Source organism: Numida meleagris, chromosome 17 (assembly GCF_002078875.1).
Source record: "Numida meleagris isolate 19003 breed g44 Domestic line chromosome 17, NumMel1.0, whole genome shotgun sequence".
Taxonomy (NCBI): domain Eukaryota; kingdom Metazoa; phylum Chordata; class Aves; order Galliformes; family Numididae; genus Numida; species Numida meleagris.
In genome coordinates, this window is record NC_034425.1 from 7,454,168 (window position 1) to 7,476,378 (window position 22,211).

At 44.1% G+C, this 22,211-nt stretch overlaps 4 protein-coding genes and 1 long non-coding RNA gene across 13 annotated transcripts in view; 2 read left to right on the forward strand and 3 right to left on the reverse strand.

Moving 5' to 3' along the window:
* The window catches only part of HELZ (helicase with zinc finger), a 75,514-nt gene extending 75,022 nt beyond the window's left edge, over positions 1-492 (reverse strand). For 2 of the 5 annotated variants that reach the window (XM_021414511.1, XM_021414509.1), the window contains exon 1: positions 350-487. Coding sequence is in view for 1 of the 5 variants with exons in the window: in XM_021414514.1 (XP_021270189.1) it covers positions 350-356 (7 nt within the window). In the remaining 4 variants the exon portion in view is untranslated. Of the gene's footprint in view, positions 1-349 lie in introns of all 5 variants that reach the window. The other 3 variants (XM_021414514.1, XM_021414513.1, XM_021414515.1) reach the window with 3 other exon arrangements.
* Positions 738-2,758, forward strand: LOC110407166. Its single transcript, XR_002443758.1, has 2 exons — positions 738-1,731; positions 2,521-2,758. It is a non-coding gene; the product is annotated as an uncharacterized LOC110407166 (long non-coding RNA).
* On the reverse strand, positions 4,381-12,741 carry PSMD12 (proteasome 26S subunit, non-ATPase 12). 2 transcript variants are annotated; one of them, XM_021414519.1, is made up of 11 exons: positions 12,495-12,737; positions 11,296-11,355; positions 10,940-11,068; positions 9,531-9,638; positions 8,509-8,613; positions 7,938-8,087; positions 7,656-7,790; positions 6,999-7,111; positions 6,457-6,631; positions 5,877-5,954; positions 4,381-4,825 (listed from the first exon to the last, which is right to left on the reverse strand). In XM_021414519.1, the coding sequence occupies exons 1-11, from the start codon at positions 12,600-12,602 to the stop codon at positions 4,616-4,618; spliced, it is 1,371 nt and encodes a 456-aa protein (XP_021270194.1). In that variant the 5' UTR covers positions 12,603-12,737; the 3' UTR covers positions 4,381-4,615. The 2 variants fall into 2 exon arrangements, with proteins under 2 accessions (XP_021270194.1, XP_021270195.1); XM_021414520.1 differs by lacking the exon at positions 4,381-4,825 and having other exon boundaries at positions 5,872-6,009; positions 12,495-12,741.
* Positions 14,992-16,567, reverse strand: LOC110407165. The gene is made up of 2 exons (XM_021414529.1): positions 16,032-16,567; positions 14,992-15,777 (listed from the first exon to the last, which is right to left on the reverse strand). Exons 1-2 carry the CDS (start codon positions 16,220-16,222, stop codon positions 15,366-15,368), a joined length of 603 nt encoding a protein of 200 aa, XP_021270204.1. The 5' UTR covers positions 16,223-16,567; the 3' UTR covers positions 14,992-15,365.
* The window catches only part of PITPNC1 (phosphatidylinositol transfer protein, cytoplasmic 1), a 76,743-nt gene continuing 70,308 nt past the window's right edge, over positions 15,777-22,211 (forward strand). For 2 of the 4 annotated variants that reach the window (XM_021414523.1, XM_021414527.1), the window contains exon 1: positions 15,777-16,041. In XM_021414523.1, the coding sequence (XP_021270198.1) occupies positions 15,994-16,041 (48 nt within the window). In that variant the 5' untranslated portion in view covers positions 15,777-15,993. Of the gene's footprint in view, positions 16,042-20,472; positions 20,620-22,046; positions 22,115-22,211 lie in introns of those variants that run through there. The other 2 variants (XM_021414525.1, XM_021414524.1) reach the window with 2 other exon arrangements.

A 22,211-nucleotide genomic window follows, 5' to 3' on the forward strand; every position in this document is an offset into this window, starting at 1 on the left:
CCGGCTCCCCGGGCTGCCCCCACGCTGCCCCCGCCTCACCGAGCTCAGGGCCGCGCCCGCTCGCCCACCCCCGGCTCTGGGCCCTCGAGAGAGCCCGGCAGCCCCCGGGGCTCCGGCCGAGCCCGCCCGCAAACAGCCCCCGAGCGGCCGCCGCCGCAGGGCCCTCCGCAGACACTGGGCCCGCTCCAGCCGGCACCGCTCAGCCCCGGGCCCGCCCCGCACGCTCCTCCCGGCCCTTCGGCCGCCCGAGGGGCGCCCCGGGCCCCCCGAGGCCCTCGTGTAGGGCCCCCCGGCCCGGCCCCGCCGCCCTCGGCCCCCGCGGGGGGCGAATGGGGAAGTCCTGACTTACCTGTCATTACTTTCTACGCCATCTTGGATCCACTTGTCAACGTCCCCACAAAGCATTGTGGGAAAGCCCTCCCCCGCCCTCCTCCCGGCCCGGCGGGCAGCGGGGGAAGGCGGAGGGCGGCCGGGTGGGCTCGGCCGGGCTGGGGCTGGGGTTGGAGCCGAGGCCGTCCGCCGCACCTTGGGGACACGGGGGCGGCCGGTGGGGATGGGGGCGGGAGCTGTGGCCGCGGCTCTGCCCTCCCCTCCGACCGCTGTGTGAGGGGACACGGCCGGGCGGCTGGGGACCGGCAGGCGCTTTCTTTTCTCTTTTTTATTTATTTTTTTTTTTTTTTTGGGGGGGGGGGCTGTTGTTGTTTTTGCCCCCTCCCGTTTCCTGGGAATCGTGTCGCTGCCTCTACACGCTCGCAGCAGCTGCCAAGGCCGACAGGTCCCGGCGGGGCCGGCCCTCAGGTGCCCGCCTGCGCGGGGAGAGCTGCGCGCCCGCCCGGCGGAGCCCCCCGAGCTGACCAGGTTGGGTCTTCCGTTCTCTTTCCTTTGTTTGTTTACAGCTATTGCTCATAAACGTGTGAAAAACTGGATCCCCGCGGAAGGGCTGCGGTTAGATGACAGAACACCTCATGCGTTTGAGAAACTCCATCTCGTTTTGCTGAAGGACCGCCGGTAACGCGTTGCTGGCTGGGCAGGAATCCCAAAAACTGCTTTGCGAAACATGTTTGGCCATCGGTGCTTTAATGCCGAGGCTGTTTTGCAAAGTTTTTTTCTGGCCCCGCACAGCACCGTGGTCCTCCTGAGCTGTGATGGGCGAGCAGCTACTTAAGCACCTTTGACGCCTTTATCAGCAGGATTCCAGATTTCTTGTTGTTTTTTTTTTTTTAACTTTTCTTTCTACTTTAATTAAAATAATTATACAATTTAGATCATGCAAGTATTGGATTTTCCTAAATACATTTATATTTAAATCTATGCTTAATGCCTCCTAACTCTTTGAAGAGTAACCACCAGCCGAGTCTCTGATGCACTGCCGCTGCAAGAAGGTACTTGTGCCCAGGAATATTTTCAATATTCATCAGTAATATGTTTATGAGGAGAGCTCCTTGCAAAAATGAAAATACAAAAGGAAATACATTTTAAGAAGAAATCCTTTGCGTTTGCAGCCCCAGCCTTAGGTCAATCCACTTTTGACTTTACAGGTCTAGTGGGGACTGTGCCGGTGCCCCGCAGAAGGCCGTGCCGGAGGGGAGCGTGGTTGGGCCCTGCTTCAGCCCAGGGGCCGCCATTTCAGGACAGAAACACTCCTGCAGAACCTGCCCTAGGCCACGCTGCTGCTCTGGGGCTGCATACCTCAGACACCATCCCCAGCGAGCCTACACGGCATGCTGGGAGGTAAGTTTTTTCCCATGGGCTCTGCAGAGGCCAGGCAGTGCCCTGCAGTGAGGAAAACGGCAGTTGTGGTCAGATAAAGGTGAAAGCATATTTAGGACCTAAATAACTTTGTCTAGGCTGCTGCAGTGCAGTTAGTCCTTCTAATTTGGAGGATGGTTGTGTCCAGTTCCTACTGAGCTTTGATATTATGGATAATTTTTTTGGTAGCAAAATACAAGAAATATATATATGTTTTTGTTTTTTTTTTTTTAATCAGAAATAGAATGACTTACATCTATATATAAAAAAACAAGTATATACCCTCTGGGATGAGGTAAATAGTTGCTGGCTTTATTTTTCACATAAGCTGTTAACTTTTGAATCCCTTTCTTCTGAAAGAATTTCTTTTTACTGTACTAGGAAAAACTTGTGCAGCTAGTGAGTGAGTTATAGGGCAAAAGATTTATTCAGTGACGCACACTCTTTTTACTGTTTTGACTTAAATTAAACCTCTTAGCCCCCCTATGAAGCAGGTTTTACTCTATTTTGTGAACTGGTTAATAGTATTCCAGAAGCCCTGAATGGATAGAAGCTGAGTTGAGAAGCCAGGGCTTCACTTAGCAAAAAACAGATGTTATGTGCTGACTACTCACTCACATTTCCAGAACTGCCCAGACTCCTCAAGTTCCTGGAATCCCCATGTGCTATGCTCACCATGGGGATTTCATGATGAGAGCATCACAGTACTAGGCTTCTATTGAGGAATGTGAGTTTTTGTACTGGATACAGCATACTCTTTCTGCTGCCCAGGGAGCTCAAGAACAGTGGGTTACATTGAGTCTGTGAGCAGAAGAAAAGCAACAGTAGCAGTTGGAAATGTCAGAAATGCCACAGTCACAACAGGGAGGCACGAGTAGGACAAAAACAATGAATCTCTGCTGAGCATCATGAGACTTCACAGGACTGAGATCCTCAGAAGTGCAACAAGTGATAGTTGTAGAGACTAATTGTAATGCTAAGATTTATAATTAAAAAAACTCCAACAATATATCATGTTCAGCTATATTTTTATTTTACACATTTTATGATTTCAAAATCTTTTCAGATCTGAAAACTACAGCTTCTTGTTGGAAATTTAGATGGCTTAACCTCCTGGGGACTATAACTGCAAGGAAGCCCTGTACAGAAGGTACTAACACATCCAGTCTCCCTACCCTTAAATCAAGATCCTGCAAATCATGACTACTCACAGGGCTTCTGATCCTGTGAAGCTAGGAGACATGCCAAGGACCTGGGAGAATCTAGGCTCTTTTCCAAAAAGCATGAGTTTGAAAACCTGAAGCCACTTAGGGCTACTAGGCTCCCTGCCATGAAGCTGAGATCTGAGCAGAGTTCTGAAAGGTGTGGCACAAATTCTGGAAGAGTTGGAACCCTCGCTTCCTTCAGGGCTAATGGAAAGCTGGTAGCCAAAAAGCCCTAGAGCTCTGGCTCTCCCATGAGCTGCACACTCAGTTTAGTTTATACATTTTCAAAACAAAACTAGTTTAATTATTACAAACTTAGTGCTGCTTTTTCTTCCCTGTTTCTCCTCAGACTTTTGCTTCCACAGAACATTCAGAAAACCAATTTCCATTCTATGATAAAGTTCACTCATCTCTGGGAAATGGCATTTCTCAGATTCCAATACAGAAAACCCAATTTTCAATCAGATCCACTTGTAATGTATGCTGAAGCTAGACAGGAAACCCCCTTATAATTAACATGGGCAATTAGTAAGCACATAATACATCCAGCATTGAATTGCCTCACTGACCCTGCAGTCTAACATACCAGTAGATCTCTTTCACCTCTGGAAAATGAAACAGATCTTTCTCAATAGAAGCTCCAGACTGATTGCAATAATAGATAATGTTCCAAGGCTTTGCACACAAGATCTTTGTAATTTTTTTTTGAACTCTCTCAGAAGCAGCAGTCATGGGAAACTAACAGAAGTGAAGTGGTTTACCCTATGCCACAAACAAGTCAGCGGTAGACCTGAGGTTAGATAGCAATAGTAATTCTTCATCGTATTAAACAACAAAGCAAACTTTCTAGGCTGATCACTAGACTGAAGAGTAGCAAGTTTTCATTTTGCAGCATGAAAATTCCCCTGGAATTCCTCCAGTGTCCTCCAACATACAGATGATCTCAACTGTAATCTTACTACGTAATTATCCAAGGGTAATATTTCATCAACGCAGACTCTTTAAACACATGTAATTTTTAAAGCATGGATATTCCAACTAATTCTTACTCATTTTTAATATGAACCACAAAAGGAGAGTGTTGAGTAGCAAACAGCACTAAGGGAATGTTGAAGGTACACAGCATACAGAGAAACTATGAAATTCAGATGAACGTAATTGTTTAATCTCATGCTGTCAAGATCAAACATCTCCAGTGCATTTTTTAAGCAGACATGTCTTTCTGTTGGCCTTTGACATAACTTCATACTATTAGCATACCCCCTCAGTGCATGCTACTGTAAAATGCTAACTTTTTAAACTTTATTTACAGTATGTCCTCTCAATCACAGCCTCAAAGATATTCCTGTAACAAAATAACCACAGAATCATGAGTTAGACAGATAAAAGCATAAATGGAAAAGAATAAATCACAAGACTACTATTATACAGGCAATACAGTTTTATTATGTTCTTTCACCAATTGTAGCAAAAATGTTTAACAACTGAATGAATAATCAAGGGAACTCAACTGTCAACAGGAATTTCAGAATTATGTTCTAAATTTTAGACCAGGAAGCCCTGACAGGGAGAAAAAAAAACATATACACACTGTTGTAATAATAGTCTCTATTATGAAGATTTAATGCCTTCTTTAAAAGCACTGAGATTATTGAGGCACCTTACTGTAGGTTATGTATCATCTCCTCTTTGGCAATGAGATGTGTGGTTTTGTTAACTAGGGCCATTAGTGAGTTCAACTTGTGAGACCAGTCATTCAGTATATTGTTTGGATCCTTAGGCCTCTGGAAATTGATAATTCCTGCCAACCTGTCTACTTTAGCAAAGATGGTCTTGTTAACTACTAGGTTAGACAGGAACTCCTCCGATTCCTGCAAAGACAAACAGCACTAAGTCAAGGAAACAGCATTGTTATCTTCATAGCATTAAAGCACAGGGAACCTAACAGAAATCCAGCTTTAACAACACTGTATTTACAAACAACACAATACTTCAATATTACACATTGGCATAGCAAGCTACTAGCACCACCTATTCAAAAATTTTGGGGGTATTCTTCCTCATCTGACATACATCTGATTATCTTCAGTGACATTCAGTGTTTAACATACTACACCAGCAGACTTCTACACTTCAGAGTACCTGGCTACACAGTTCTCAGACTGCACTTTCTGACAAGCAAGACGTAGGAAAATCCCTGTGAATTAAGGTTGAGAAACCCTGCACCTTCAGTCAGATTTCCCCACTCACTGACAAGAGCTTTTTCACAGTGAAATACAGGATAAGGAGCTCCAGCACTGAAATATGACCTTGAGCACAAATGCATTTTTAGTATCAGCTTTTGCCTTATGGGTACGTGCATCGTGACATCCAGTTCTGGCTGGATTGGAAAAAAAAATCCACAAACTTTTGGTTCCCATAATGGCATGAAAAAACAAAGCAGCAAATATATGGATTAACATACTGTTACTCCCAACAGGCTTTTCCACTGCTTCTCATCTAAAGAGCCCAACGAAGGGAAGTTAATGCTCCCTATCACAATAGGTCATTTTGTTCTTCCTGGTAAAAGCTGCAAAGCACTGGCAGCACAGTGGAATGAGACTTGAATATACATGACATACACATATACAAGCAGCAGTAGATACTGTATCCATGAACACTAATAAACACCCACATATAAATCCTGAGAACTTTTTACCAAGCAGTGTATTTCTACAATGCTATGTCTTTCTGCATGGTCTGTAAAACAAGGCAATGATGACCTATGGCAATGTTTTCAGTGCTTTTTAAGAAAAAAAGATAAAACAAAAAAAAAAAATTAAAATAATGTTACTCTGCTGAGTTCTTATACTCTTGCCAGAGGCAAACACACGCATGTTTCTATTCCCTTTATGAAAGGAGAATAAGCAAGGCAACACTTACGTCAACAGACAGATCCAGGAGCTGTGCCATTCTCTTCATTGTAATTCTGGTATAATATTTAGCCATTATTCTAATATTCTGGAATAAAAGTGTTCAGAGTAGAGGGTTATGTGCAAAAAATAATTGAGGCAGGCTGCAAAAATATAAAAGCCAATGTTAAAAGCAGATTAGAACCTATAGTGCTCTAATGGCAGACCAGCATAAATTATGTAAATGAGTTGTGGACGGTTATTGTGCTTGTGAAACGTATAATTAATAGTCTCTGTGTGACAAATTAAGTAATGAAATCAACTAATTATTAATTTAATGCAAAGCAAGACAAGTTTTTGCTCTATTGAAATGTGAATGCTAAAACTAAAATTTGAGCACAATATGCTCTTTTTTTTGGCCAAATGTGTATCTATAATATGCACATATGAACAAATAAACAGTTGAAAAACAGAACATAATGGAAAACGCAACGTTACTGCTGCTTTCCTACATAAAAAACACCTCTGTAACAGAAGTATGGCAAACAAAAAGCATTTTGAATTCAGACGTAGCATACATGGGTAATTTGTAAAGAATGAGCCACGCTTACATGTTCCACAACTCTGTTCTTTAAATCTTTCCATCTCTTTTCACCTTCCTCTGTACAGCCAAAAACATCTGTTGCAGGACTGTCGAGGGATCCTTCCCTCAATTCCTTCCCATATTCTTCAACTAGGGCAGTCCATCGCATCAACTCCATGGTGGTAAATAATTTTAGGAGGTCTCTGTAAACGATTTACTAAGGGTGATTTACAATCCTTTATCAATAAGGCACATTTCACACTTAAATAGATCAGAGAAATAATGTAAGTGTTTTTGTTACCATTAATAATCATTGCTCTTTGTAAGTACAACCTGTAATAGTTCACACTACAGGGATAGTTAAAGTCCAACTGTTTCTAATAGAGAGTTTTCTCTTAAACAGAGATATTTATTTTAACTTGTAACACACAGTCATGAAAGTTTTGCAGTATTTTTCATACAAATGCTGAAATGTTTACAGCAGACTCAACATAAACAGATTTCACTTGCACAGCTACTGTGAGAGAGATGCTTTTGGCCTAAGAATTGCTTATTAGAAAGAGCACTTACTTATACTTCGGGATTTCTTCTAGCTTTTTGTCACTACTAATTCTGTGCACCAAATCAGATTGTTCGTTGTCGTAAGGTGAAAGAATAACATAAAGAACAACGCTCTTCAGTGCCTGGAATAAGAGTGTTTGGTTTTTTTCCATAATTAAACAGAAGGACTGAAAACTACTTCACAGAGCTTAGAATTTAACACATAAAATGGATACGCCACACATTAAGAAGTTAAGGTGAAATTGATATTATCTTGCAGAAAAGAACCTTCCTTCACAGCAATACATTTAAACTGATACAGGTTAACTAAAATTCCAAAATTTCAAATAAATACTTTCATTTTTAATTAAATGTGTAATATTTCCATTTCATATACAACTGTATAAGGACTTGCAAAGCTGTCCCTAATTTCTGCACTTCCACAAAACAGAAAAGATATTCTTAAGATTTCAAAGACAATACAAGAAATTGGGCATAAATATTCTTTTGAAATCAACTTTATGACACCCATTCTCAACTAACCAATTTGTTAAGATAATCTAGTATTAGAAAGTAACAAGAATAGACTTAAGAGCAACTTAATCTATAGTAAATTGACCTGGTAATGACATGGGTGATAGGTATTTGCCACATGAAAATACAGATTTTTGTTGTTGTTGTTTTTACCTGCTGCCACTTTTCACTCTCAGCTTGAATACATGGGGTATCGTAAATGGCTCTGTAGTGCTTACAAATGGAGAGGTAGGAGCCTTCGTGTTGATCCAGCTGGATCATTAGGTTGTAGTATTTCAATTTTAGTTTCTGAAACAGTATAATTACAACAGTTAGTCATGTAAATGAAATCCAAATCCATTCCAGAAAACAGAAGATTCAAATGTACGTGGACCTGAAGGAAAGCAAGCATGACTGATAAAAATAGGGAGAAAAAAAAATCCTCAAATGACTTACTTCTGTGTTTTCTTCTTGAAAAAATTTTGTATTAATTTTTTTGCTGATAATTTGAGTCCGAATGTAGTCTTTCACAGCTAGACAGAGCCTCATCTGCTCAAGGATAAATTCTACACGTTCTTTCTTTTCCATTGAACCGTAAGTTTCCACCTAAAATGAAAATGCAACTCTTTAGCACTGTGTCAAAGTCAGATCATGTAAAACAGAGAAGCACACCGATTCACAAAGAAAAAAAAACAAGATCAAAACCAACCATTCCAGAGCAAGTGAAAACTATGAAAAAGTTATTTAATTTTCAATCGCAGACCCTACTTACACAAGAAAACAAATCACTAACGTTAAACTCGCTGTACTACTGAGCAAAGCAAATTTAAATTTGTTTTCCAAAAGGGAAATATTCCATGAAATTTAACCACAAGACTAACAAAAGCACTTAAAACTGAATTACAGTCTCGCTCATAACAGTTAATCTCATTCCAGGCATATTCTGCAGATGTACCTGATTAAGTTTCAGAACAATAATCTACGAGCAGTTAATATTAATTTTTATTACTGATGTACAGTGTGTTACCTGCAATTCTTGCAGAATAGAGGCAGCCTCTTTCACTTCACCGTTCTGTTCTTTTATTGTTGCAAGTGTCTTTGTCAGGCGAGCACGTTCAATTTCCACATATATCTGAAATCAGAAGTAGCAATTTAAATATTGGAATTTTCTAAAAAAGAACAGAAACTATAAGACCACAACCCTACCAAGACATCTATTTCATGTTTTTATGCAACTAATTAAATTCACACGCATCCATATACTGTATTGATACTATCCACATATAATATAATGGGAAGGTGACAAAATTGAACTATTTGGACCAAATTAATCTAAAAAAAGGTCTAAATTCCTTTACCATTCCCTATACAAACTTAAAAGGACCTGCATAGCAAATGAAGTATTAGATAGTTTGTCTGCTAAAATATACTGAAACAGATATGAAGTCAATATGTACTGAGCACTACTATTTGCATTGTTTCACTCACTCCTAACCAGCCATAAGACAAAAATACTTGATGACTAACAGCTTAGACTAACTTTGAACAGGCAAAAGCTATAACATTAATACAAACCTGCTTTCATCCAGAATAGATCCTTTTTTTTATAAGCAAAAGGATTAATATGCAAATAATGGGCTCATAATGTTTCCGATGACCATCGCTGTACATACCACCTTGCTAAATGCAGGAGAAATTAATTTAAACTGCCCATTTCTAAATAATTCAAATATGTAACACTTCAAAAAGTGAAAAATGGCACTTTCAAATTCTCAAACATACGACTTGTTATATTAATAATACATCCAAATACATACATAGTGGAAATACGTCTGGTGTTTCAGCAAGTCATTTAATTATGAAACTTGGAAAATATTTGTAGTCTGTCCGGGAAAGAAATGCACTATTTTGCTTCTCAAGTTAATTAAAAAGCATACTTTTGCTCTCATTTGAACAAGAGGAAAAATAACATTATGAAGCTATGCTTTTAAGGAAGGTGAACATTTTTATTCTACCTTTTAGACATTCAGTCTTAAAACAAAATCTTACTTTTCCTTCTGTAACTGTACGCAACGTGTCAATTAAGCGCAGTTTCACTGGTAAGTCTGTGATGTCTTCAACGTAAGTGCAGCACTGCTGGACCATTTTAGCAACTGCCTAGTACAATAACAGAACAGAAAAATATTTGTAGGTTTCTCAATCACATTCAAATACAAAATAATTTAATACTAAACTAAAGAGACTCAACAGAAAGCATGCAAGATGAATCTAATCACTTTGGTCCGCAAAAACATATTAAACTTATGCTAGTGGATGATGCTAGAATGTGATGCTGTTCTGTCCTTTCCTAGTTCTCAGCTGTTCTAATAACATTCAGTGTAACACACACCATGTAGTTTGAAAAACAATATTCCTCTTTGGCCAAATCCACGTGATTTTCAAATGAACTGGTAAAACTTAGGGCAAACCTAAGTCTCACATGGCTAATGGAAAGATACAGATCTTCTCTTATGTGTGTGTATTAGTTTTTCCTCTTTAGGACACCTGCAGGTTTTTCAGGAAGGGAAGGAAGAGGAGGAACTAGGACTGATCCTTTCTATCTCTGCAGATTCACAGATCAGCACTAACAGGCTGGCACCCTTCAGGGGCAAGCAGAAATTATTGGAGTATATTCTTCTGGTAACAACACTGATAAAACCGTCACAATTATTACTGAAATGCCTACTTCTAGAAAACCTGAAACAAACTTCTAGAAACTACTTTAAGAAAAAAAAAAAACAGCTGAAATCATCCATGTCTTCAGCCACAACTCATGCAAGTGAGAGAAATAAATTGCACTCTAATTGCACAGAAAATCATAATGTTTCTGCACATCAGAAAGTAGGTAACCTTTTTCTTCCTAAAGCAATGATGCCATTAAAACTGCTCTTTGCTAACTTCTAATTAGGTAAAAATAAACATGCTACACAACGCGCTTTGTACCTTCTTAAATGCAAGCATTTCCAGCAATCTTGATAGCTGATTTCTCTGACAGAACTGAATTCCAGATTATGAGTTTTGAAAGCAAGCATGCAAAGTATACCCCTTATTTCATCACAATAAATTCCAATAACAGCTTAATGTATACCTCATGTGAACATGAAAAATTAAGACTGTGTCTACAGCTTAGACAGCTGACGACTGTAAAGATGAACAACCACCTACAAGTACTGGCATGTGCCAAAAGAAAAAAGCCACAGGTGTGTTGCCAAGACTAGAGCTCAGGTACAAATTGAAGAGATTAATTTTGGATGTTGGTTCCATTATTCGCTTTCATATGCCTACTAAAAAAAATGTCAGCAGAAGCTAAATGCAATGTATTCAGGCAAGTGCTAGAAAGCCTGTGAAGTCTCTTCATAGAGAAGAGAATCAGATATATAATACAAATGCAATTCTTTCTTTCAAAGGATTAAATTCACCTGTTTTAACTGACTTCTTCTCTTTGACAGAAGAATAATATTTTCATTCAGAGCATCCCAGTCTTTAGCTTCGTAACACATCTTCACTATAGCCACTAAGATACGCGATGTGGAAACCATGTCAGAAGCCTGTAACAAACAAGCAGCGTATTAGTGATGGGATAAACAACCTGCAGATCTCTATCACTTGCATTGCTATGATATAAAGAGGAAAAAAATCCACTCTATCTACCCTCACTGATGAGAATGACAAAAGACTGATGCCACAATTCCCTTCATTACTTGAGTGCAGTGGAACAGGGGGTGGGTGTGTAGGTGAACGCAGCACTAAATGATGCACACTACATGCTACTTACCGTTCGTGTTTGTTTTTCCAAGGAGAGAAGGTTCTCAATTACTTCTTGCAATCTCCCCTCCTAGTGAGACAGGAAAAGAAACGTCACAAGTAAAAAAATACAGCTCAGTTTAAAAACTTTTAGAAGACTGTTACTGTGACTTTCACCCACATTCATCATATCTTAATAACAGTATATTGCAGAAAACAAACTCTATGCTTTAGTGCCTAGGGATGGAATTACAACAGTCCTGCTTTTGGGATTTTGTTAACTATATTTTTCTTTTTCTAAGGAGAGTAAGATACAACAATGTACTTTCAGATGTAAATTGTAAATCCTAGCAAAACATTGGGGAAAAAAAAGTACGGGACAATCTGTAACAGCCAATGGCAGCTTTGGGACTGCAAAATGTTTAGGAACTAGAAGATTAATGACAAAATAGAGAGAAAGATAATTGGTTCTAAAACCTACCTATCCCACTGAAATTCTTCTAAAGTATATACAATGGTGTGTGAAGGATGTGCTCTTATTACCACTGAATATACACATTATGTGGGAAAGAAACATGGCCACGATGCCCATACTTCTGCAGAGCTGCACCCACAGGATAAAACATCCGTGCCACCACCATGCAGCATAGCATGCAGCCTTCCTATCTGAATGCTACTGCCTCCGAAATCCTACAATACACTGTATAACCCAGTATATGCCCCCCCAGACTTGCTGATCAAGCAAAGCATTGCTAGAGCATAGGAACCAGATGCTGTCCTGCTGGAACAGGACAGGAAATCCAATCCCACTGTTCTTGGGTTTGAGAACTTCTACACTACAAAACAAGGTTCTCAGAGAAACCTCAGCTGCACCATGCCTGTACTCCTTGGCTGCCTGTGGCTGCGCACACCCGTTGCTCAGCAGAGGCCCTAGTCACGGCCACAGCCTCCATTCGTTTTTGGGGCGCGCAGAGCTGAGCTACGCGGCTGACGTGCACTGACCACCAACCCGACGCGGGACAACTGCACGGAGGCGTCCAGTGCGCAGCACTCCTGCAAGGAGCAACCGCCTCCGTCCCGTTCTGCACACCAGAGCCGCCCGCTCGGCCCCCCCTCAGGCCGCAGCCCGGCCTCAGCTCTCGCCTCCCTCAGCCCCATGCAGCCCGGGCCTAGCCCGCACCGTGCCATGACTCAGCCCATCCGCACCGCCCGCCCTTCCCCGTGCCGCACCTGCGCCAGCCGCTCGCACTCGGGCAGCCGCTGGTCCACCGTCGCGCTATAATCCACCTCCATTTTCACGATGCGGCCATCAGCCCGCTCCGCGCCGCCCTCCGCCATGGTCCCGGCTCCTCTCCGCGTCCCCCCGCGAACACACACACACCGGAAACAGCTCGGCGCGCAGGCGCGGCCGGGGCAGCGCGGCGGAAGGCCCCGCACTGCACCAAGCAGGCGCTGCCGCGGGCACTTCCGGGCGACGCAGGGCGGGGCGTAGGGGGGCGCCTGTCCGGGACGGGCTGTTCAGTGGGAGTGGGCGCCGCAGCGGGGTGGTTCGCAGAGCGGGTTTTCCCGCCGCCTGGCGTGGCGCTTTTTAGCCCCACAGCGCTCCCCGCGAAGTACCACAGCGCTCCGCGCGCCTCGGGCTGCTGGCTGGGGGGGGCTCGGCGCTGGTACGGCTCCTACGCCATGGTGTTTGTTTCTCATAGCTCATGTGTTCGCAGCGTGAGGCCGCGCTGTGACCGTGAGGGGAGGGATGAGTCAGTATCAGCGCGGTTTTACGCCATTTCTCCGCATTCTGAGGCAAGCGCAGCGTGAACGTGGCGTAGCGTACCGTGCTACGGCCTCGGTGGAGAACACTGTGTGAAGTACCTCCTCTTCCAGCCCCGAGCCCCTACAGCAGAGGTGGGAGGCGATAATGTGCAGTAGGACCAAAGCCCTCGGGCGTGTAGCCCTGCGCTGTGTGGTACGGGGCGAGGCCGCGGGCTGCGTGCAGCTCCCAAAGCAGCGCTCCCCGCACTGCGAGGGGCTTCGTTCCCTGCAGAAACCCACAGACGCTCGCTTGTGGTCGTAACGGAGCAGCTGGGAAGGAGCTGCCCACCAGGGGATGCCCCGCGTCCAAAAAGGTCATTTGCAACGCCAAAAAGAAAAGTTGCCATGGAATTATATTTGGTGTAGAGGGCTTCTTGATGGTAATTAAAAAGCCGTTATTAAAATACCTGAAGAAACAGCTCGGCTTTTACTGTCTCTTACCAGTAATTATGTTTGGTGACACGAGTCAGTGGTCAGTATGCTTTAACAGGCTTGTTTGTTGGTTTGTTTCCCCGAGGTCAGAAATGAAATAGTAATTTTTTTACAAGTGATCGCAGCATGTTGCCGAGGTAAGAGGAATCATTTGTGACGATTCACAGAAAAATAAAGAATCGAAATGCAGGCAGGGAGGCTTAGCAGAAACTTCCTGGCTAGCTAGAGCTAGAGGTTTCCTCTCAGCATGTCTCCCAAAAAGCATTCACTGAGCATACTTCTTCCTGAGAGAAAATCCCAAGTTCTAAAGGTTATTGTCGGAGTCACCGCTTTTTCCTCCACGTGCATGTGCACACAGCACGAAGTGAGCTGTGCCTGTGGCAGAACGTATGGGGCAATGCAGTAAGCATGGGAAGTAAGTTTGGTTTCCATTTTACTTCGCGGTTGAGTAGCTTCAACGCCCCGTGCAAAGTTCAATTTTTACAGCATTTTTCAGCAGAAAACCAGATGATTCTTTTTCCCCGCTTAATCCAACCACTAAGAAACCACTTAAAATTGCGGTAAATGTTTTAGATCTGGATTTGGATCTCTCTCCTCTATAGGTAATACTGCAGGTACTGCCTTGTTTAGGCTATTTTGCATAAAAGTTTCATTGGTATCTACTACCAACACGATGGATTAGAACTACAAGTTGGATATTTATAAATGGCTGTTGTCAAATTTGAAGCAGAAGACATAAACCACATTGTTCATACCTCGTTCAAAAGTCCAGGCTGTTAACAGAGCTCCTAGGTTTTCTATTTCTTTGTGTGGGCGTTTCTACTCCACCGGGAAGGCAGGGAGCGTGAAATACTGTGCCATTAATGGAACGGAGTGGAAAAATGATCTTGTTAGCTCCAGGAGATGGCACTGTGTCCTGTCTGGGCTTAAAATGATATACATCGCCTTGAAATCTACATTCAGAGCCAATGAAAACCTGAGGGGTTTTGCTCTTTCTTGTTATGAAACATTTCATGGTAGACCTCAATTTGTGTCTAACTGCCCCAAATACGGCATTTATTCACTTGTACCTTTGCAAATAAATTAGATTTAAATGCAGGTGTGTCTTCTACCGTTGTCTGTGCAGTGCTTTATGTTTCATACTGCAGTCACAGGGCTTCCCTGCAATCTGTGTTTTATGGCCATTTGCTCGATAGGAGAACCAGCAATGTACACATGTCATCATTTACTCGCAGTTATGTAAGCGCTTGGGTTTCTTGGATGGTTTCAGAGTTAGCTTCCTGTTTATAGTGAGTTGTAAATTAATAATAATTTATCTGAAAAAAAAAAAATTAAAAAGCCTTAGCTAACAGATTTCCTACCAAGCAGAAAGTAAAGGCCTCCCTCAGTGCTTCTGGCTTTGTTGTTCAACTCGGAAGGAGGCACTTTGTCACTGAACTTTGCATGCGGCATTTGAAAGTAAATGACTGAGACAAAAAAAAAAAAAAAAGAAAGAAAAAAAGAGAAACAGTTTTATTTGTGCAGCGAACTCCGCAGACCGATAGCGACGGGCTGACCAAAAGGGAAATGGGTGAGGCCTTCACATCCTGTGCCGGTCTCTCCCCTCCGCACGCTGTGTGCCGTTTCTTTTGTACCGGGAGCCGGGCGGGCAGCCCCCCGGGGCCGAGCCCTCGCAGACCGCCGAGCCGCGTCGTCACGCATACGGCGAAGCGCGTCCCAGCGGAGCGCCGCCGGCACGGCTCCTTCTGCCCGCGGTGCCCCCGTCCCGACACCTCCCCCCCCGCGGTTCCCCGTGCCGGGCTGCTTAAATCCGCCCCATTGGCGGCGGCTGCCGCCCGCCCTCCTTCCTGCCGCGCCGTGATGTCAGCCGCGCCCCCGCCGGGGCCGCCGCTCCGCGGCTCCATCCAGGCCGGCCGCAGCCCGCCCGCCCCCAGCCGCACCGCGGGGCCCCGCGGCCGCCGAGCGCTGCCCCGAGCCCAGCGGGAGCCGCGGCGGTCGGGGAGGAGGCGGGAGCCGCGCTCGGCAGCCGGGGGAAGAAGCGTTAGAAAAAGCCTTTGTCTCGGAAATCGGCGTCGCCGCTCTCCTGCCGGCGGGGCGAGAGCCGCGTTCTCGGCTCGTTTGGTCTTTTCGCCGCCCCGGGCATGTCTTGACATAGCAGCGAGAGGCCGCCGCTTTCGTGCACTTCCGACGGATGTCTTTGAGCGTGCGACAGCGCTTCGGCTTTGAGACTTCTTTGTAGAGGTCCGTGCGCGTGCGAAATACACACGATCGCGGGCTGAAGGAGGAAGAACGGGAAGAAAGGAACGGTCGCGCTGCCGTTCTCCGCCGGGTCAGCCCGCCCGGACGGCCGCAGGACTGAGCGGCGGACGCAGCCCCGAACGCGCACGGACGGACGAGGGCGATCCCCGCCCCGCGCGTGGCTTTAGGCGCGAGCACCGCGCGGCGTTAAGCGCTTCTCTCGGCTGGCCGCTCCGCAGCGAGGCACGGGAATATGCTGATGAAGGAGTACCGGATCTGCATGCCGCTCACCGTGGAGGAGGTAAGCTCCGCTCGGCTGCTCCCGGGCTCTCTTCTCCCGAGGAAGTTGGGGTCGGCTTCGCTTCGTGTGTTTGTCCTTCGTGTGGCGAACCCGGGCTCGCGGCTGCCCGGAGAGCCGCGTGTGCGGTGCCAAATAAAGGGATCCCGCGGGAGCGGAGGTCAGCGGAGTGTGTCGGGAGCATTAGGGCTCGGTTATCAGTTGCAAAGCTCCTGCAACCAAACGTGCGGGAGGAACGTGATGCGCGTGTCGAGGGAGCGCCTCGTGCTGAGATCCCGTACCTGGGGAACGTTTGTCCGAAGCCCACATTCTAAATTTATCCGCACCTTTGCTTAAAATATCCTTGCAGATGAAAGTGGCACAGGTGCGGTAGGTAGGCGGTAATGTACTGGCAAAACTTTTTATTTTTTTGGTCGTGTAACGAAACGGTTGAAAGTCAGACTGCTTTTTCTCAGCGTTCTGAAATCGCGTTCGGAACGTTACGTTTCATTTACCCGCTGACGCCCCGCACCCTACCTGCTTATGGCTCTAGGTGAGATAGCAGCACTTATCTGTACCAACACGCGCAGTGTGCCTACTTGCGCACGCCCGGAGGCGCAGCAGGCGGCCCCGCCGGTGCCCGCAGCCCGGACGCGGGGCAGCAGCCGGGGCAGCCCTCGGCGCGCCCGGAGCCGGTGGCCGCCAGGGGGCGCTCTGCCCGCAGGTGCCGGGGGCGCGGGGCCAGCCCGGGTTGTGGGTTCCGCGGCGTGCTGCCGTGCGTTGCCGTGTTACCGCGCCTCGAAGCAGCCGCGGGTTGCGTTCGGGCTGCTCGTGCCTTCTGCTGGGAGCAGGACCCAAAACCGCCGCGTACCTGGGGGTGAATAGGCATCGGTTTTGTTTCTGGTGTTTTTCCAGCTTGTAAAACGTTATGAAGTTATAACAAGTTATACAGTTATATAAAGTTATAAAACGTTCCGTGCTGTTGCGTGGCATCTCTTCAATACACAGCTTTATTTCGTTATTGTATTAATGATAAACTAGACCGCATTTTATCCAAGCAAGTTCCTGATGTCCTCAGACGACTGGGCTTGTGAGCAGCACCTCATAATGTCATCGGAAGGAAGCGGATCTAATTCATTTTGAAAAAGTCTTGTTAAAGCTTTCTGGGTAGAGGAAAGTTCCAAACCCTCCTTGCACAGGAATGGCTGGTGCATGGTGGGGCAGGAGGTGCTGGAAGCCTCTCGCTCTTCAGAGTGTTCGCAGTTAGTGAAGGTTCTTGTGCAGCTTCTGGTTTCTTTGGCATGGAATCTTTCAGGTACTTAATCTAGGAACAGAAGGTGGGATGGCTTCGTGAGGGACCTGAGGTGTTTCTGATACGAGGCATGATTTTTGTTATTAATTATGCAAACAAACCATGTCAAAACTTCAAATTTTCATACCTTTTTTGGTATTATTTACTTACTAAAAAGGACCTGCACTATATTTCTCATAGTGGTCATCTTTGTGATGTCTCCTGCAGTCTCTAAAGGTGGCATTGTATTTTGCCTTCAGTTTTACATGAAGCACCAATGATGCGTTTCTTTGGGTCTGTGTAGGAGATGCGTTAGGCAGCCATGAGGAGAACATAAAGGGGCAGTGTTTGCCCTTCCAAAGCCATTTTAGTTCTCCAAGGCCCAAACTGCCTCCTGCAAAGCACTGGGTCACGCTGAAGTGAAGTGAGATTTGATGGAAATGAAGGGTAAGCGATTCCTCACAGGGTTGGGATGTTAGGCCTTGATTGAGAGAGGCACCTAGATGCCTCACTTGTACTGGTGTTACTGGGAATTGAGCACCTCAGTATTCTCGAGGTTGTAGGATTCAACATATACAGGAAAAATGCTGTTCTTACACAGCTGCTTGGCTTCCCTTCTTATGTTGCTTTCCTTTGACTTTATAACTGTTTTTTCTGTTGCTTGAAGGTTCTGCATTTTGATCCATGCACTTTGCCCATACACTGCAAAGCATTTCCTTGAGCAGCATTCTTTTTTAGCCCTGACTGCCTGGTTATCCAAAGGAATTCCACCTTTAGTCTGTAGTGCTGTGTTGAGGCCAAAAGCCAGGTGGTTTCCAATGCTATTTCTTCGTAAGTACTCAGGTGCAGGAGGCAAAACTGAGGGTGGGCCGTGTTGGTCAGGTGCCTGTACCGGTCTTCTGTAGTCAGGCTTTGCGATGTACGTCAAATTATTATATAATGTCCACTTGTGTAATTAAATTCATAGTCATTAATTTGCATGTAAAGGAGTGCAGTACTATAGCAATTAGTGAAAACCTGATAGATGTCACCAGAAGAGTAACATTATCGTGAGGTTGGAATTCTGGTGTCATAGAGCATACTGTGGGTGTTTCAAAGCTGACTGTGATATATTGAGCCATGGAATGTAGAATTTTATCCCAAAGACTTTGAATTTGTCAACTTTCAATAATTACATTGTTTGGTGTACTGGACCTGGTAGGCATGGTACTTGGAACTGTTTCTGCTGTTGCTGTGCTGCATACCTGGGTTCATTAGCTATTGCAGACAGTCTTCTTGAGACCTCTCATTGATTACCTTATCTAATAAGATGTTCAAATATTAATGGGAGCTTTGTTTGTATACCTGTCATCTTGGATGTCAGTCACACGTTTCCTAAGAACTGTTGGTTGCTACCGACTGAACTGCTACTGTGTATTTTGAGCTAGGATGCAGGAGGCAGAGATGCAGCTTTGTTCCTCTTCCATAAGCACCAAAGAGGTTGTTCCAAGAGTGCCTGCTGAGATGCTGTGGCACTACACTGTAGTTCCTGTTCAATTCTAAATCTCATTCATTAAAGGGAATTTTTAGTGAGTTTTTTTAGGACTGTTACATATATACTGTTGCAAGCTCCCAGCTTAGCCTTGAAATAATTTTGAGAAAGGAAATATCATGTGAACTTCCAAGCAAAATAACAACAACTACTGGAAGAACTTTGCAAGTTAGGTCAGAACATAGCTGTTGGTTGAATAAGCCAATAACATTGCCAATTGGAAGTCACTCTGTACTTCATTTGTGGTACTGCTGGGTTGCGTGCATGCAAATTCACTCCTTTTGTTAAAAGTGAGACCTTACAAATTACAAAAAGCCATTTCTTTTCAGTTATACATAAAGCAAGTAAAATCTATTGCAGTAATTGCTTGGGGTATGTTGCCAAACTTCAGCCCAGCTGCAATTAATGAATGAGCTTGCCTCTTGATTATTTTTCCTCTTGCATTTTCACTTATTAGTTCATTCTTACAAATAGTTACATCATTGGAGAGAATATTATAAGAGGCTGCGTTGTGCTGGCTTTTTTAAGTATTGTCTGTTGAAAACATGTTCCACAGCAAGTGAAAGGAGCACCAAGTCATCAAGGGTAGCAAAGATGCTAAAAAATTGTCCAACTTTGCCTTGTTTCAAATCATAATTGCATAAATCTTCATAGGAGAGATTATATGGTTTTGTGCCATAGAGATGCCTTTATATGAAATCTGCTAGGTTAGCATGTCAGTGAGCTTCTATTTTGGAAGAGGTGAAGTACAGCAAAGTTGATTTATGTGGAAAGTTATATTCCTTAGGGGGGAGTAGGTGGAAAGATATTTCTGCTGGATCATGTTGAAAGTGGAGTTGTTAGTGCTGTAAAATGCTCATAAAGATGTGATGCTGGGTTGCATATATTTTAAACCTGAATTTAAATTACAGTAGTCTTTTTTTTTTTCTTGAAAATAGAGATGGGTTAGTTCTGAACTGCTTATGTATAGGTAGTATCTAAACAAATGAAAACCAACCAAACAAAAACAAAATTTCTTCTTTCCTTTGTTCTTTATCTCGAACAAGATTATCTCTGCTGAAGTTGGTGGAATCGTGCCCATTCAATGCTGTAAATACCAGCTCAGTGAGTTCTGTGGGCAGTGCTGCCTGAATGAGCTGTGCAGGAGCAGCTGTGCTGTCAGAGCGCAAACAAGCAGAGACCTGCAAAGTGTTCTTCAATGGAGATTGTGATTTACACCAAAGATCCTTGTAACACTAGGAAATTATGGCCTGAAGGCTGCTGTGATTCCTTTTTTTTACCAAAAATACCCAGCTTTTTAGTTCATTTCAGAACTCTAAACGTTATAAATTCTCCCACTGTGGATTGTTTACATAAAATCATTTCAGCAGCGTGCTTGTAAACGGTATTTGTATTCTCTGAATCTTGTGTGCACTTCTCCTTTGAAAGATTTCATGGTCCACTGTTTTGTGTACAAAGAGAACTTGTTAAAACATGTTTTATTCGGAGCCTGAGCTCAGTGAAAGCATTTGAGGTGCTTTTATGCTCTGAGGGCTGCAGGTGGACAAACCCATATGCATGTGTAACAGAAAAACCCTGAGTAGGGTATAAAGGGCACAACACGCTTTCTCTAAACTATGGATATTCACCCTGCAGCTAATACAGGCGGATTAGTTCACCTGAGCATTTCTTTTTTTCCAGCTACAACCTAAGAACGTATTCTCACCAAAATGTAGGTGTGTGCAACATCTGAAAAGGCGATATATTGTTTGTAAGCAAGAGGACTACAGGCAAGCGGGAGGTGAAGTTCAGCTTTTCAATTCACTTCTAATTGCTTGTAAATCAAATAATATTTGGACCTTGTCAGGAACATGATCTCTGCAGAAATAGTTCCTGTGGCAATTTTGAGCTGATGTTGTCCAGCAACAATGAAGCCTTGTTGTGTGTTTTCACTTGTGTTTGAACTGTAAGCAGCTATAAGATAGCTATACCCTTACCCTTTGAAAGCTGGTCAGAGTGCTGTGAGAAGTGCCACCTCTTTCTGTAGTTTGTCATTCTTTCTGGAAACGCCTTACAAGAACATGAGATTTTTTTACCTTCTTTCTGTGATTAATAGTGTGGAGGCACCGCTACATTTGTCTGAGGAGCGGAGTTAATTATTGATCTCAGAAAGCCCTTCACCCCATTATGAACATCTTTTTACCCTCAAAAGAAATCGCTGTGTAAGATTCTTTAGCAAACAGAGCCGGTCTGATCTTTTGTGCTGCACAAAATCACAGGGCCTTGGCTGCTCTGTGCCCTTACATTGACCCAGAGCTCAGGGGCTGGGAGGAATCGTTACAACAGTGTAACAGATAAAATAAGTGGGCGAAAGCATCGGTACTTAACTTATAGTACCGGGCAAGAGCGGCTTTTTCACTCTCTTTTGACACAGTACAATCGTAAGAATGAGGAGTTGGAAGTGAAAACTGTATTTTGGTGTGGGAAGGAAGCGAGCTCCTTGCCTCAGCCTGAGCTCCCCGCTGCAGCCATAGCCGCCTCCACAGCAGTGAGGGCAGGGCAGGGCAGGGCGGGTGACAGACCTGCCCTGAACTCCGCTGCAGAACGGGAGACCAAAAGTAGCTGATTTTCTCCTCCACTCTCGTTTGCACATTGCAATACAATTCTTTGAGGGAAACAAGAAAACTTTTGTTCTTAAAGTTTTGGTGTAAATCATTAAAGAACCTTTCAATGCAAAGGATTAGGTATTACCCGAGGAACGCCAGACTCTTCATCTCTGCCACTCTCGTCTCTCCTTGTCGACACTTCTCTCCAAGGTGCATATACATACAGTAAATAATACTGTGCATTTGATTTGGCAGCTTTGGTGGCAAAATATAGGGGCAAATTGTGCATTTCTCTTAAAAGACAATGCAGCTTGATAGTGCTTTAGGACAGTTTCTAGCTAAAGCACTGTACGGAGTTCTGATGCTATCAAGTGTTTGTCTTTGAACCATAATGCAGATTTGGAAACTACGGAACAGACAGAGAAGGGCACAAAATGTCAGTAATGACTTTTAAAACTCAGTGCTTTGTTGGTATTTTTATTATTCTGGGATGAACTTCAAGCTACTGAGAGCACAAAGTTCTTGTAAAAGTGGATGTGAACTTGGAAGGATCAGCATTTTGGAACTTGAGGCCCCTTTCATTTATGTACCTAATAATGAACACACTGACGCCTTGAAGTTCCATAATTCTGGAACGTCAAGTGCATTTTCCTGTAGCCCAGTCTGTTTATCCTCCTTATCTGTCCAATTGTAAGTTTAGAAATCAGATTCATAGATGTTTTCACATGCTTTTTGACTGACTGCTCGTATTAAAAATGCCAGGTGATTTATATCCTTGGAAGCGTGT